The sequence below is a fragment of the Eleutherodactylus coqui genome, chromosome 2, assembly GCF_035609145.1.
Source record: "Eleutherodactylus coqui strain aEleCoq1 chromosome 2, aEleCoq1.hap1, whole genome shotgun sequence".
Taxonomy (NCBI): domain Eukaryota; kingdom Metazoa; phylum Chordata; class Amphibia; order Anura; family Eleutherodactylidae; genus Eleutherodactylus; species Eleutherodactylus coqui.
This window is the reverse complement of record NC_089838.1, coordinates 114,131,900-114,148,952: the sequence shown is the minus strand read 5'-3', so window position 1 is coordinate 114,148,952 and position 17,053 is coordinate 114,131,900. Positions and strand designations below refer to the sequence as shown.

The 17,053-nt window shown below is 45.4% G+C and overlaps 2 protein-coding genes across 2 annotated transcripts in view; one reads left to right on the top strand and one right to left on the bottom strand.

The window, feature by feature from the left end:
• The window catches only part of LOC136611630 (oocyte-specific histone RNA stem-loop-binding protein 2-like), a 34,698-nt gene extending 20,665 nt beyond the window's left edge, over nucleotides 1–14,033 (bottom strand). The window contains 3 exon segments of the mRNA XM_066591379.1: nucleotides 2,774–2,851; nucleotides 2,853–2,906; nucleotides 13,975–14,033. Coding sequence (XP_066447476.1) covers nucleotides 2,774–2,851; nucleotides 2,853–2,906; nucleotides 13,975–13,976 — 134 coding nt within the window. The 5' untranslated portion in view covers nucleotides 13,977–14,033.
• A 901-nt stretch (nucleotides 14,034–14,934) lies between these two features.
• The window catches only part of CDC25C (cell division cycle 25C), a 46,885-nt gene continuing 44,766 nt past the window's right edge, over nucleotides 14,935–17,053 (top strand). The window contains exon 1 of the mRNA XM_066591378.1: nucleotides 14,935–15,154. The gene's annotated coding sequence lies outside the window, so the exon portion shown is untranslated. The remainder of the gene's footprint in view (nucleotides 15,155–17,053) is intronic.

Sequence of the window (17,053 nt, the reverse complement as noted above, 5' to 3'; positions counted from 1 at the left end):
GTGGAACTCAATTTGGTACCCCGCTTCAATTATTCGGAGTACCCAGGGGTTAGATGTTACCCCTTGCCACTGGCTTAGATAGCCCGCTAATCTACCCCCTGTTTGTTCAGGGGAGGGTTGGACTTCCTTACCCAGACCTCCCTTGGGGTACGACCATCTTCCAGTCTTCCCTTTCCCTTTAACTTCGGGAGGTGGCTGGCGCGTCCTCTTCGGGAAGGATGGTTTCCTGAAAGGTTGTCTGTCGGGCAGGGTTTTACTCTTGTCGCCGACTTTTTCCAGGATTTTGTCCAGGACGGGCCCAAACATATATTCCCCTTGGAAGGGGATGGCGCAGAGCTTATTTTTTGATGTAATGTCTGCGGCCCAAGTCTTCAGCCATAATGCCCTTCTCGCTGAGTTGCTGAGGACTCCGGTTTTTGCCCCGTATCTTACCGTCTCCGCTGATGCGTCAGCCAGGAAGGCGGTAGCCATTTTTAAGAGGGGGAGACAGCTAGCCAACTCCTCTCTGGGGGCCCGATCCTTTATGGAGGCTTCTAGCCTGTTTAGCCAGAGCGCCATGGATCTAGCCACTGAGGTTGAGGCTATGTTAGCCTCGATGGTGAAGGATGTTGCCTCCCAGGCTTTCTTCATTAATCCGTCGATTTTTTTATCCATCGGATCGGATAGCTGGGAGGTATCCTCGAAGGGCAAGAGGGTCTTCTTGGCCACTTTTGCGATTTGGATGTCCACCTTAGGGGTTTCCCTGTACAGGCGGACGTCCTCGGTAGCGAATGCGAGCCGGTTTCGGATCTCTCTTGGAACCGTTATCCTTTTTTCCGGTTCCTGCCATTCGTCCGTAATCACTTGCTGCAGCGTCTGGTTGACCGGGAACATGATCTTTCTCCTGGATCGGAGGCCGCCAAACATCTCATCCTGGATTGTTCTTGGCGGGTTATCTTCCTCAATTTGCATTGTTTCCCTCACCGCCTTGATGAGGTGCGCAATGTCGCTTGATGAGAAGTAATATTTCTTCTCGTCTTCTATGGGAACTGGTGGGTCCTCTAATTCCCCTTCGGACAGGAGCTCCAGTGATTCACCGGAGATCGAACTCGCCGACTCGGTCTGTCTAGGTCTTTTAGGGACCCGTGACGGACCTGGCTGGGCCTGGGGAAGGGACGCCATGGAAGCCTGCAGCTCTTCCCTTATCATGAAGCGGATATCGGATTTGAATGCTGCTTTCTCCTCTGCGAGAATTTTCCCCGTGCATCTGTGAAGGCAGAGCAATTCACTGTTATAGCAGTGCAAGCGTTGGATTCAGGAGCATTACTTGTGGTAATACACTCACTCCTCGCATAGGGTTTTTTTATAGCTCTCCTCGAGCCTTTTGTTGCAGAGGACGCATTTTTTCGATTTTTTCCTCGGGTCCGTTTTCTTTGGACCCTCCTTATCCATCTACCCATGAAAGTGGGGGAGAAGGGAGACAAGAAGGGGAACATATATGCATCCGCTGTACAAGTGACCATTTGCGCATACTTTTTTGGCGTATAGCCTACTTACAGTTGGTAGGGTGTCAATCTCTCCCTCACGTGCTGAGCTGTCGCGGGTAGACATACTCACATACACTTGCTGGCAGTCAGCAGGATCCTCCTTGGGAGTTTAGCCTGCTTTTAAGGGGAGGATTTTCAAATTTGGCGCCATTTCCGGGTTCTCGCTGGTAGCCACGCCCCCTACGTTGTGCGCGTGACGTCACCGCGCCGGATGACGTCACCGCTATGCGCCCGAGGTCCAGGGAGGCCGCCGCTGCCGTTCCCCTGCCAGGAGGAACTATCCCATCGCGGCAGCGGCGGCCCGAACATGCGATCCGCACGAGGGAGACCAGCGCTACTGAGGCGACTTACGGCTCCGTCGGCGGCGCAGGTCGGGGATGCAGGGACTCTTGAGTGTGCGGCCCCGACCTCTACCCCTCCAGGGGGGCCGCACAGCGTGCGCTAAGTATTCCTTGCGGTAAGTCTCTTGCCTCCGCAGCTTTTTCTTCCTTCTCCTGCAGCTCTGGAGCTGCTCCTCTGTCCCACCGTAGGGACAGGAAGATACTGAAGCGCGGGTGGAAAGGGAGGTGCTTTTAAACTCTACCTGTCCCTACCTGGGTCAGAGGGCAACCTCCATATGTAATGGGGCCGTCGGGATGACGCTCTGGAAAATCTCTGATTCCACCATGGTGACAGCAAGTGATCCGTATGCTGCCTTTAATACGGAAAAGATAAGAGGTGTAAAAGGTAAAATGCTGCCTCATCCAAACCAACATGTCAGATATAATAAGACAGCATATAAACTGGCTAAAGTACTATTGCTGTATTAGAAAACAATGGTTAACATTTTTTGCAATAGTACAGTAAATACTAGAGATGAGCGAGCATACTCTGTAAGGCGATATACTCGAGAGAGCATCGCCTTTTTCGAGTACCTGCTTGCTCGTCCCTGAGGATTCGGGGGAGCCCCAGGGGTGAGCGGGGGGTTGCAGAGGGGATCGGGAGAGAGAGAGAGAGAGAGAGAGAGAGAGGCATCTCTATCACTCCTCCTCGCTCCCCCGCGCCACCCCAGACCCCCGCGGCCCCCCCAAATCTTCAGGGACGAGCCAGCAGGTACTCGAAAAAGGCGATGCTCTCTCGAGTACATCACCTTACCAAAAGTATGCTCGCTCTTCTCTAGTAAATACCACTAGACCCAGGTCTCCAGCTTATAGGCAGTGCTCTTTGCAAACAAGCAAACCAGTTTATTGCAGAATTGTTTTTGTTACCGAAAAATGTCCTCCATTGCAGTGAAGTTATCTATCAACATCCAGGGTTCAGGGAGAGGAGACTCAAATCCGCTGTGGTTGAGGGTCATTGTAGGTCCTCGGCACCATACACACTTTCAGTTGAGAATATAACCTATAAAAACCATTAGTACAGTTTAATAATCACTTTAATATAACGTTACAGGTTGTAAATTTGTTCGTATTATAAATTCATTGCAAAGAAGGTCTGAATGATATCAAATATCCAGCTTCTGTTGAACACTTTTCTCGCCCTAGTTTAGGAAAGAATAAATTTAGGCATCAAGAGACAAGATTTCCTTCTTCCCAGGGCCTCATATGAAACTCAAAGGCCAGTTTTCATTTGTGATCATGTCAAAGACATGCAGGTTAAAACAAAAAAAAAAAAATTGGTCCTTTGAGGTATATCAGGTCTCCATCACTTCGAACTGCCATGAAGTCCAGAAGTGCAGTAGATTGTAAAGACCAAAGTCATATGCCATCATGTCCTTTACTGTATGGACGTAAAGGTTTTGTCCAGTTGAGAAAAGCCATTTCATCCTGTTAGGGTCCTTTTAGAAAAGCCAATTCTAGTTTGAACGAGCGACGCAACTCGTACAGCCTGTTTAGACAGGCAAATGCATTGTTTGCGTGTTCAAACGGCAATCGTTTAGTCCCTGTATAAATGAATACAGGGACTGAACAATTGCTCATTAAACCAAATGAAAAGGCTCACGTTTAGACTAAACAATTATCTTTCACTTTCACTTGTTTGTACGATTTTTTTGAATGAGGATCGTTATGTCTAAAAGCACCATTGGTTAATTCTGTGTTGAGTTGTCCCAGTTACAGCTCATCTGTAAAACGCCTTTCCTATGCACTAAAACAAGGATATACGTGCCTCTCTACAGGCCTGCTGTGTCCCACAACACTGCTCCACGTCTTCTCACATTTCCAGACCGCCCCAGCAAAAACAGCCTATTTATGTGACACAACAGGCACTGCAGCCAATAAGAGCTCAGCGATCGATACTCCTGCACAGCCCCTCTGGCTGGTCTCCATCATGCCAGTACTCCTCAATCATATTGGGACTGTCTGGCTGCTGAAGTCTGCGGCCAGTATGTAATAGGTCAGGTTCTTATTGAAATAAAATCTAAAGGATCAAAGGGAACCAAAGCAAAGGCTTTAACCCCTTAAAGACATGGCACTTTCTTATTTTCAGTTTTTCCTCCCCACTTTAAAAAAAAATAAAATCATAGTTTTTATTTATCCATCAAACGTAGCTGTCTGAGGGTTTGCCTTTTGTGGGCCGAGTTCTATTTTTCAATGATACTATGTAATGTACCATAAAATGTACTGAAAATTGTAAGTGAAATGAAAAAAAAAAAATCCCCTTAATCGAAGAAGTCTTATTTCTATGACATACACACCGTGCAGCAAAAATGCCGACATGACAACCATATTTTATGGGTCAATACAATTACTACGATGCCAAACAAGTTTTTTTTTTGGCTATACTACTTTTAAAATTTCATCTTTGGAAAAAACTATTTCTGCTGCCATAACTTTTTCCATCGATATAGTTGTGCATGGGCTCATTCTTTGTGGGATGTCCTGTAGTTTCTATTAGTATGATTTTGGAGAACATATGACTATCGCTTTTTAATTACTTTTTTTCTTGGAGACCAAAAGTGCAATTCTGGCTTTTTTTCTGATTACGTTCACTGTGCAAGGTAAATAATGCGCTACTTTGATAGAGCGAACTTTTATGGACACAGTGATACCAAATAGGTTTTTGGGTTTATTATAAATATGGCAAAAGGATTTTTTCTAAACTTACATTTTTTAATGATTAATAACACTTTAAATTGATTTTTATTTTTTCTCTTTCTTTCTAGTCCCCATAGGGGACAAGAATTTGTGATAGTTTGGTCACTCCTGCAGTTCGATGTAATACCTCAAAGAGAACAGAATAACTCCTCATCAGCGTGGATTCATGAAGGGTCGATCATGTCAGACCAATCTGATCAACTTCTACGATGAAGTAAGCTCTAGGCTGGACCTGGGAGTGTATTGATTTCGTATATCTGGACTTCTCTAAGGGCTCATGTCCACGGGCAAAATGAGATTTAAAATCCGCAGCGGATCTCCCGCGCGCGGATCCGCACCCCATAGGGATGCATTGACCACCCGCGGGTAGATAAATACCCGCGGATCGTCAATAAAAGGCATTTAAAAAAAAATGGAGCATGAAAAAATCTGGACCATGCTCCATTTTCGTGCGGGTCTCCCGCGGGGACGGCTCCCGCGGGCTTCTATTGAAGCCTATGGAAGCCGTCCGGATCCGCGGGAGACCTAAAATAGGAATTTAAAGAATTTACTCACCCGCAGCGGACCGGGAAGCTCTTCTCTTCCTCACGGCCGCATCTCCCTTGCTTCGGCTCGGCGGATGTGCCCGACGCATGCGCGCGGCACGTCGACGACGTGCCGCCGGCGTAAGGAATTCATCCGCCGGCCGAAAGAGAAGATCCGGCCGTGAGGAAGAGCAGAGCTTCGCCGCCCGCTACGGATAGGTAAATTCTTATTTATTGTTATTTTCAGCGCTCATGTCCGCGGGGCAGGAGGGACCCGCTGCAGATTCTACATGTAGAATCCGTAGCGGGCCCGATTTTCCCCGTGGACATGAGGCCTAAAGCATTTGACACCGTGCCACATAATAGGCTAATATACAAAATGAGACAGCTTGATCTGGGTAAAGAACTGGCTCAGAGATAGAAAGCAGAGGGTGGTAATAAATTGTTCGTACTCTGATTGGGCCACTGTCGCTAGTGGGGTGCCACAGGGCTCAGTATTAGGGCCTATCCTGTTCAATATATTTATCAATAACCTGATAGAGGGACTGCACAGTAAAGTATCAATATTTGCAGATGACACAAAATTATACAATATAATCGATGCAACGGAGGACAATGTACGGCTACAAATGGACCTAGATAAGCTGGGGGCTTGGGCAGAAAAATGGCAAATGAAGTTCAATGTTGCTAAATGTAAGGTTATGCACATGGGCAGGAGAAATGGATGTCACCAATATACACTGAATGGGGTACTGCTAGGGAAAAGTGGGATGGAAAGAGACCTGGGGGTACTAGTGGATTGTAAATTATACTGGAGTAACCAATGCCAGTCAGCTGCTGCAAAGGCTAATAAAGTCTTGGCGTGAATTAAAAGATGTATAGGGGCGAGGGACGAGAACATTATCCTTCCATTATATAAGGCACTTGTCAGGCCCCACATGGAATACTGCGCACAGTTCTGGTCACCAGTGCTCAGGAAAGATGTTACAGTGCTGGAGGGGGTTCAAAGAAGGGCAACTAAACTAATACATGGAATGACTGGACTGGAATACCCAGAAAGGCTATCCAAATTGGGATTGTTTACCCTAGAAAAAAGACGGCTAAGGGGTGATCAAATAACTATGTATAAATACATGAGAGGACAATACAAGGATCTCTCCCATGATCAGTTTATACCCAGGACTACAACGGTAACAAAATCATCATCAATACAGAAAAGGGTTCTTTACTGTAAGAGCAGTGAAACTGTGGAACTCTTTGCCTGAGGATGTGGTGATGGCAAAATCCATAGAGGAGTTTAAAAGGGGACTTGATATCTTTCTAGAGCGGAAGGATATTACAGGATATAAATCTTAGGTTAATTGTTAATCCGGGTATACAGGCAGGTAGGAAGCATTAGGGGTTGATCCAGGGATTATTCTGATTGCCATTAGGGAGTTGTGAAGGAATTTTCCCCCAAATGGGCTAATTGGCTCCTGCCTTTTGGTGTTTTTGCCTTCCTCTGGATCAACAACTTAGGAGGATAAACAGGCTGAACTAGATGGACATTGTCTTCATTCGGCCTTACATTCCATGTTACTATGTTATACCAGAATTGACAGCAGCATTTAAAGGCTTAACAGTTGCGCTCAGCCCCAGTGCTGATCGGAGCTGTTGCGGGCAGGTGTTGGCTGTAAGAAACAGCTAGCACCTGCATTGTATGAAGTGGAATCAACCGCAATCCTCTTCCATACAAACCCCGAACATAAATTCCAGGATAGAAATAGAATCTCAATTCTAGGTTTTAATAGATGCCTGCCACTTTCAGAAGCCTAGAAAAATCGATCAGCTAAGAGTTTATTATCATAAAGAACACTGAGTGCTACTATCGGGAGCCTTAATATCCTAGGGATACGGTGTCCCTCTATGCAGGAGGAGGAGGCTGTAAGAGTCGGGAGCAGTGCACTGAGCTCCCGCCCCCTCTCCGCCCCTCATCACTATTTGCAATGGGAGGGGGCGGAGCTAAGTTCCCAAAACTTAGCTCTGCCCCCATACCGCCTCTCCCATTGCAAATAGCGGCGAAGGGTGGAGAGGGGGTGGGAGCTCAGTGCACTACTCCCACCTCTTCCAGTCTCCTCCCTCTGCAGAGACGGGCACTGTATATCGTCCGGGCGTGAAAACCCGTACGATATACGGTCATCTGAAGCCGCCCTGATGTTGAGGGTTTTAACCTTGTTTCGCCACACCATAAGGCAATTTTTCCATGCTTTAAAAAGTTACGTCTGTGGATAGTATCTTTACTACTAGACAGCAACATTTGCACCACCCTTTCTGACAGGCCCTTCCTACGAGTATGGATTTTTCAGCATCCATGCCAAAAAATGAAGATTTAATACATTTTAATAGGTTAATAGACCTTGAGTCAATATATCTGGAAGGGTTGGAAGATAAATTGGTTCTTCAGAAAAGAGAACAAGCTTCTCCTGGGCTAAAATGGAACAATCAGAGAACATTTTTTGTTAAGAAATTTCTGAAGTACTTTGGGAATCAGAGGAATTGGAGGAAATACATAAACTAGCTTGTGGCCCCAATCTTGTATCAATGCATCCACTGCAGTAGGATAATCTTGGGGATTGAGTGAGAAAAATTTCTTCACTGTTTTTTTTTTCTTTATGTAAAGAGATCTATTTGAGGGATATGTTTTAATCCCTCTTAGGAAGAAAAACTGAATTGGGTTCTTTCATTCTATTACTTATAATACATTTAATTACATTTAATATGCTTTCTTGTGGACTGATAAAGCATGTTTATGTCTTTCTCCCAGACCAAAGATCTCATCTTAAATGGTTCTAGGCTTTTTTTTGGGTCATCCATGTTAAGAGTGGCTCCAAGTGCCTTGATTCATTTGTCTATCATCTGGATTGAAGAGAAGGTTTTTTTGTAGACATTATCATCTAAAGACTCATTAAGATTTTCACCTTCTTCAACCTCAAAGAATGTTACGCTTTTTCAGAATCAGTAATTTTTTCACAGATTCTTTTGACAGATATTGGAACAGAAGTAGATGGTATTGGATTTTGAGGTGCCAAAGCGGAGCCACCCTCATCTCTAATCAATATTTTAATATCCTTCATAAACTCTACAGACTCTTCCTTTTTTTCCCTATACACATTTTGATTAACAGTTTGATATATGCTGGAGATAACTTTTTCATACATGACACACATTTTTTTCAAACTGGTTTTAGCAGATCCAGACAAATTCTTGTCCCCCTAGCAAAAAAGAAAAGAAGAATAGAAGGGGAAAAGAATCAATACATATACAAAGACAGTTTGTATGATGCACCCAACAGGCTACTTACAATACCAGGGTTTGTAGCCGATTCTGGGTTGTCAGATGCTGGAGTACTCATATTTTGGTAGCACCGCAGGCAAACTGGTGCAAAAAAATGGAATTCAGACATGGATGTTTATTCACATCTGCCTATCTTCCATTTCCTATCTTTATGCTGGCCTCCAATATTCCATAATAGAGTGCCGTGACCCTTTCCCCCCTCTCTCCACTGACATCACGTCCCTACGTGATTTTCAGCATCGGAAGCGCAGCCACTCCGCTCATGTGGGCTAGCAAGTCATGCCTTGTGACGTCAGAGGCGCATATTGCCATGTCAGGGTGCAGCTCCTGCCCCTACAGCAGGGTCCAATGCTCCGTCAGGTGCTTAGAAGGGGAACTGGAGCATGGCCGCAACATCTCATTTATAACCACCCTCTACTGTGGTGAGGATTACAAACTATATAGAACTGCCCTTGCAGCATCCTAGGAGATAGCCATGCGGGAAGGGAGAAACCGCCCCTGCTGCCTCCGATACGAAAGGAAGGAGGAAGAAAAAAATAAATTGGTAATCTTTGTGGCCAGGAACTCTAGGCGCTCCCAGGAGGCAATCTCGGGTGGTGCCATCGTGGAGAGGACTACGGAAAACTGTCTTATCCTCTGGGTCCCAGCTCTAACGGACAGCCAAGAACAGAACCTGCTACAGCTGTATTGCAGGGCTTTAAGTCCCGTGCCATATTTTTACTATGGTATAATGCAGGATTAAATCCCAGGATCAAGTACCATATATTTACAGGGCTTGGATCTTATCTGGTTAATAAATTACTTTGTAGCCATACTCTTGAGCTTCATAGCTTTATTTTTCAATGAATGGGTGGTGTGGGGACTTGGTGTAGATGAGGTGTAGTTTCTATTGGTACCTTTTTTTTAACTCAGTATTTTTAGGTAGACTGACATTAAATTAAAAAAAAAAAAGTGTATTGTAGATATTGTAGATTTTTTTTTTTCCTGACAGCATTCACTGTGCCAAATAAATAATGCAATGGGGAAGGAAGAGGAAGGGACTTGTTATTTGTATAGCGCCAACTTATTCCGCAGTGCTTTCAGGTGATTTATTTATTACCCCCCCCCCACCAAGCTGGGTACTCATTTTACCGACCTCGGAAGGATGGAAGGACGAGTCAACCTTGAGCCGGCTACCTGAACCACGCGGAGATTGAGTCAGGTCATGAGCAAGAGCTTAGGACTGCATACTGCTGCCTTAACACTCCGCGCCACACGAGGCCCCCTGAGGTTTATAACTTCGGGTTTTATGGACACTATATTATCAATTGTGTTTAGTTTTTATTTTATTATACAAAGACTGGGAAAACGGGTGTTTTTGACTTGTAAATATTTTTTGTTTTGTCAAGACTAAAATATATCAACAGTTGGAATATACTCATGTGATTTGAAGGAGACGGTCAGGCATTATTTGGTGTAGCTGGAGTTAGGTCTGGTTTTGGTCAGCTTTTCAAAAAAGACTCCACCATCATTGTCCCACTTTGCATTCCTGTAAGGTTGGGAGGTTTGGCTCCACTGTTGTACTGGTCAGGCATGCTCAGTGCCTTCAAATTCTGTAAGGACGACAGTTTGTACAGTTGCAAATGCGCCCTCGTCAGTAACTGGCAAGCGAGATGTAGTTTTTGCACTCCCCAGCGCCCATAATGTAGAAATCGGAAGCTGGCTGGAGATTAGCGGTGCTGCAGGTCAGCAAAAAAGATACTAAATTTTAGTTTGAAGAGTTCGATCCAAGTAAGTGGAAACGTTAGGAAAACTGAATATTTTGCCCAGACTCTGGAATACCCCTTTAAGAGTCTAGTGGGCTGCCCCATCAGTGACACAATAAGCATACCGATAACCAGATAGCTGTCAATCACTCCAATTAAGCTGAGGTTTAGATTAATACAAGTTATACAAAGTCTTCTCCTACAGAACTATATCAATTTGCTCAGCTCCTCCCATCTATAACTTGCTGCTGCCTACAGATCAGAAACTAGAAAGGAACCTGTCATGTTTAATATAGACACTTCCCAGATTCCCACATGGATTACAGCTTATTGGGGGTCCCAGGAAAGATACAATGATCATCAAGGGAATTTTCTAACGAGTAACTATTATTCAAAATTGAGAAGCCCTTTAAGAAAGTCTGTCAATTGATTTTAGCAGTATTTGGCCAGGCTCACACGGCCATATGCGTAAAACCCTGCCCGAGTCACGTAGGGTTTTACCGCTTAGGAGCCGGCCTATGGCGGCAACATTTTATTGCGCATGACAGCATATCTCCCGCACTCTGTCATGCGCAGTCTTCCTGTGTTTTTTGTTTAAATTTCCTGAGCTGTGGCTTCGCGCATGGATTACGCATCATTTGCATACCATACGGGAACAGCAGCATCTGATGAAAAAAAAAAAATTAAAGGTACCATTTTGTTCACCTGCCAGTCACATGTTATCAGGCAATTCGTTTACAATGCTAAAATCAACTGTAATATAAATGAACCACACAATAGCCCTGAACTACCATGTTTCCCTGAAAATAAGACCTACTCGGATTAAGATTTTTGGCGGTAAAAGGAGAGGGAGCTTGAAATACAAACAAACACACATTGCCTAGCATCCGTGGTCCGGGTCCTCCCATTGGTCTCCGGAGTTCTTGCTTGCAGTCCTCAGCTGCCGATAGAACATCACTTCCTGGTTCCAGGATTTGGGATTCATAAATCTCACCTATAGTAAGCGATCGCTCTGATTGGTTCTCGAGCACTACCAGCCAAACAATGCAGCACTCTATTGATCGTGCGCTGCATTGATTGGCTCGCAGCTCTCGAGAACCAATCAGACCCAACGCTTACTGGAGGCAGGATTTATGAATTCCGGAACCAAGAAGCAATCTTCTGTCAGCAGCTGAGGACTACAAGCAAGCTCGCCGGAGCTTTGGAGACCAGTGGGACGACACGGACCACAACTGCTAGGAAACTATAAGACATCTCCCGAAAATAAGACTTAGTGCCTCTTTTGGGGCAAAAATTAATATAAGAGTCTTCTTTTTGGGGAAACATGGTAGCATAGAAGAAAAATCAGTATGGCTTGTTATATCGAGTTTGCTTGAGTATCCATCATGCACACCTTTTAGAGTTTTAAGCCAGACTCTGGTTAGTGTATAGAAAGGTGTACTAGACGCAGTATTCTCAGCCATGCAGCTTATTTAAAGATGTCTATCATCACAATCATCATTAACAGCTTAGTGATGCATGGCAGTTTGTTTGGTACATACATTTAGGGGGGGTTGTCCGATTCCAAACTGCTTATAGGCTATCCCCAGGACATATCATTAACAGTAGATAAACAGGGGTCTGTCACCCAGGACCCTTACCAATAAGCTGTTCTCTGGGGTGGTGTGCTCATGCACTGAACTGATATGTGCAGGAAGAAGACCGTTCCACTGTAGTGGTATTACAGTCAGAGTTCCCATTGAAGTGAATGAGAACTTTGGCTGTAATACCAAGCCTGGCCACTACAGTAGGAATGGAGCTGTCTGCTTTCTGCAGAAATTAGCTCAGTGCATGGGCCCAGAGAACAGCTGATCGATGGGGATTTTGGGTGACAGAAGCCTGCTGATCTAGAATTAAGAATCTGTCCTGATAGGCAAACAAACTGTTTACAAATGGACAACCCCTTTAAATAAGGCATAGATTAAGAGCGGCCTTTAACACATTAAGGACCAAATGCTGTAAATATATGGCGTTTGATCCAGGGCTTTAATCCCTGGCCGACAGTAAATATACAGCAATGGATTCAAGCTCCTGCAAGCTAGCAGTAGCAAGTCGAGTCTTTAGCTGTCAGACACAGCCGAGGACCTGAAGGAGAAGACCGAAGCAGTTTATAACCAATTCTGCCTTTTCTTTTACATGTTACATAGTGCTAAATGAGCACTATGTAGAGAATGCAGGAAACAACAATGCCATTTCCAGAATGGGAGCCAGCGATCATGTGATTGCCAGTGACACCTGGCATGTAAAGGACCATTTAGACCCAACGAGTCTCACTCAAAAATCACTCAAAGCCATCTTTAGAACGAGAATTGTTGGGTCTAACTGCATGGACGTCATGCAGTTTTCGGTAAGGAGTCGTTCATCCATGTCTTTCAGCAAGCTGAAAGACAATGATGAGCCTTATCAGTGCTGGGCGCCAAGTTCTCAGCAGGATACCGCTGATACTATTGTTTCAGCTGGTATCCCGCTCTGAGAACACATCTGGAGTATGAAGACGACAGCGGTCCAGCTGTATTCTGCATACTCCGCTTGGAGCACTCAGCTGTATACCAGCTTAGCGCTCCGTGAAGAAAACAGCTGTATACAAAAGACAAGTGGCCCCGCTTGTCTTCTGAATACCCCGCTCAGAGCACTCCGCTGTATACCAGCTGAGAGCTCCGTGAATACAGCAGGAGTATGCAAAAGACAGCGCTCCAGCTGTCTTCTGCATACCCCGCTTGGAGCGCTCCGCTCTATACCAGCAGAGCGCTCCGCTCTATACCAGCTGAGCGCTCCGAGAAGACAATAGCTGTATGCAGAAGGTAGCAGTCACGCTTGTCTTTTGCATACACTGTGAGCCTTCATTTACACACTTATGCTAAGTGAATGCTCAAAACGGTCACTCAAACTGCTGTTTGAGAGAATTTTGAGTGATCATCTTTCCTTGTAAATGCATGTTTATCGCTCAAAAGATGTCTTGAGCGACGATCGTTGTGGATAAATGGGAAAAGTGTGAAATGATATATCTAGTGAAAGTCCCCCAGAAGTCTTATATAACATCATGGGGGACATATATTTTTAAACACACATACATATAACACCACCAACCTAAACTGTTGCCAAATCCGCCCTGTATACAAATTATGTATCACAATGCCTGTAACAAGATGGTGAGTCCATGCCGATACTTTATTTTAACAAATAATTTTAAAAATTATATTAAAACAAAGCCACACACCAAAAAACCCCCCAACAAGAATATTTGGAGAGGCCAGGAAAAGGGGAGGTGGGGGAATAAATAGCAAAATAGTATCTGGTCCTTTTGGAACAAAAACACAGTTTAAGGGGTTAAATGTATCTAGAGTGAGCAGCAACTTAAGGATTTCCCAAATGGGAAGAGAGGAGTTTCACACAACAACCAATCAGGTTCCTGAAAATGATAAATGGACTCCAGACAGAGGGCATAGCTATAAGGAGTACAGAGATAGCAGGCACTACCGGGCCCTGGATCTTTAGAGAGCCCAGAGGCCTCTATCATATGAGAAAGCACCAGTATTATACATGCCATATGGATGGCTGAGGGGGTGCAATGCTACAGAGTTTGCATTGAGGCTCACTACAGTAGACTGCCTAGTCTTAAAATTCTAGCAGTGTCCCTGGCTGCTTGTGTTGCATTAATTGGCTTCTTAAATGGGTTTTCCAGGAAAAAAAAGCTATAAATGACCAATCCTTAGGATAGGTCGTTAATAGTTACATCAGTTGGGGACACTCGGACCCTGAAGAGTCAGCTGACTGTGCGCCCACTGACAGCGCTGCAATTACACAGGGGTCGGAATAGTAGCCTCTGCTCCGCTCCCTGTGTAGTGGCCGGCGCTTGTAACTGCAGAAAAGGCTCCCATGGTTTGAACGAGAGCTGAGCTTGCAGTTACAAGCACCGACCACTACACAGAGGATGGATCAGAGACTTCCGCACTGACAGCTGTGACATGCAGCACTATCAGCTGATCCGCCAGGATCTCAAGTAAGAGACCCCAGCCGATCAACTATTAATGACCTATTCTAAGGATTGGTAATAGTAGTTTCCCCAGGAAATCCCTTTTAGAGACCCAACAATACAGAGGAAAGCTTTGGGCCCCCCTTGCTGAACCGTCAGCTACACCTCTGACTCTAGCTGCTATCAGGAGCTTCAGTTCTCTGTTGCAGTAGTTTTGATACACCTCCTCATGTCAAAAGTCAAGTTAAAAGAAATGCCGCACTTTAGTTGGTGAACTACCCCACTCCCTGTTCCTTCTTACTCAGGAGTCTCAAGATCCTCAGAAGATGATTAGACATCCGAAGATTAGCAGGTTACACAAAACATCCTACACCAAGACAAGCCTAACAAGCGCCCATCATAAACAGCATTCACAGCCACCTACACCGCTCACTTATTACCACTGCATGGCTCAAAGAACAGCTGAGCAGAGCTCCGCCCCCTCCCCGAGCTTTAAAAGTCTCGTGACATCATCACGGGGCGGAGTTTGCACGCCTACTATAAACCGACTTGTTACGCGCGGTGACGTCAGCAGGCGGAGTTGGCGAGAACCAATCAGAGAAGAAGTTCCTTTAAAACAGGCGACGCCTCCTTGTATCCCGAGGTTTTTTTCTTCTTTTCCTCTTACCTGATTGGTTAGTCTCAGCGTTCTGACCCGATTATCCTCCTGATTGGTCATTGTTTGGGGCGGAAGAATTCAATTTCTTGAGTGCTTTGCGTCCGGCCACTCCATGGTCCTTGCTGTTAGTTTCAGGCCTGGGTAGATGCGACGGGCAGTGTGCCCGGAGGGGACGTGCTGACTGGTGGGTACGGCGTGCCCATGCCTGCGGAGAGGCGTCTTAACGGATGAGGACGGGTTCCTGTAGACGGTTTCCTCCGTGCCTGCTGCTCTTCCTCCCATGTAGGTATTGTGCTCTGCGGCGGCCCCCTCTGCATGGCGTTCAAGCATTACCGTATTGTACCTAGTAGATGGAATTGTCGTATTTATGGGAAGTCAACCCTAATTTGATGTGGAAATTTGCTGGTTAGAAAAAAAAACCCATTAAAAGCAAAGCTTCATATTCCTCCTTCACATGACCTTATAGGTTGCCTGATAAGATCTACGAGGACACAACGGGACATGTGAAGGAGGAATAAAGTTTTGCTTTCACTTGTTGCAATGACTTTATTTTCCCCTGTCCATCTATGAGGGATGGCCTTTGTACTGTGATTGGAGGCGAATGCCTGTGTACTGTGATTGGAGGTGAATGGTCTCTGGGAGCTCCGCCTCCATTTACAGAACGACTATTGCTCCTATGTAAAATCACAATGATGGTCAGTGGGACGGCTGTTGGTAATTATAAGCCTGACAGTCCTCCTGTATAAAGGCACTTTTAGTTGTGGAGTTTGATGTGGATCTGCAGCAGATTTCACCGCTTTAATTCAGTTGAAAGGATGAAATCAGCTGTAGATCTGCCGCATGTGAACGCACCCTGGCTCTGAGACAATCCTGGCCTGAGAGGGCGGTATATGACCTACAGCACTTCCCATTTGCCAGTTACAGGTGTCATTTATTAGTGTGTAATAACTGGAGAACCCCCGTAGCGGATGTGCCGGACGGCTGTATGAGAGGTAACTTATGCAGATTTCTGGTAAAGTAAATAGAGGGGTATGTAAAGCGCTGCCTTCTCAAGGTCCCTGCCATCTAAAGCAGTATGAACAGCTATGGAGAATCAAGTGAAGGTGAGGGCACGGGATTTGGTGTGGCTTGACTGGTCTAAATTAGTCCTCCATATCTACAAGTTTAAAGGGCCACTCCGGTGAACTTTTTTTTTTTTAAACATTCATTATATAGCTATTCCCCCAGTATATGTCAGCTAGTGTTACCTTATTCCTTTCTCTCTGACACAAAGCTACTAATGGCCCTTTTACACGGGGTTAGAGTTTAGATTCTTCTGCTCCTGCAGGAGTTTGAACGATGTCATCCCATGTAAATGCACACAGAAAACTAAAGGGCTAGCCTTTCAGTGTAAACAGCTTCTGAACAAGTGTTGCTTACTGTGAATCGAGGCAGGTAGGGGAACACTCTCCGGCCCACTCCGCCTCCCTGCCGGCAGCGCTGAGAGCGATCCAGCCATACTCGCTCCTGCGTAACAGCACAGGAGCGAGCACCACTGGGATGAGTGTCATTTGGCCAATAGCTTATCCTGTATAAAAGGACCTTAATGAGCAACTTTCTGTCCTATGTAAACAGGCAGTAGCTCCTCTACGAACGACTGCCTATTCAGTGAATGGAGGCAAACATTGGAAGAGCTCTCCACCACACTCCACCTCCATCTGAATGATTATTTCTCCAGTGTGTGAAAGCTCAGGAGTGGTGGTCATTGGGACAGCTATGGGGTGCTTAAGCGCCTGGCAGTCATCCCGTGTAAAAATACCTTCAAAGGGGTATTCCCATCTCAGCTTTTCACAGATGGGAGAATCCACTGCTATACTTACCCACTCCAGCTCTGGATGAAGTGAATGGGGCTGAAGCACTTAGCTGTTTCTGATCATGAACTAAGGGCATGGATTTCCCATATCGGCCTTGCAAAGCCATGATGGGAATACCCTTTAACCCTTTCCAATCCACTGTCTAAGGACATTATAATTTAAGGCTGTACAGCTCCGATGTTTGAAGACGCCCGTTGTGATTCTCTTACTGTATATTGCCAGCCTCCCTGTTGTTGGAGCCTATCTAACGTATCACCTCACACAGTACTGGCTTTAGCCAGCATATAGCGCTGTTGTATAACAGCAGAAAAAGAGTAAGGCCTCATGT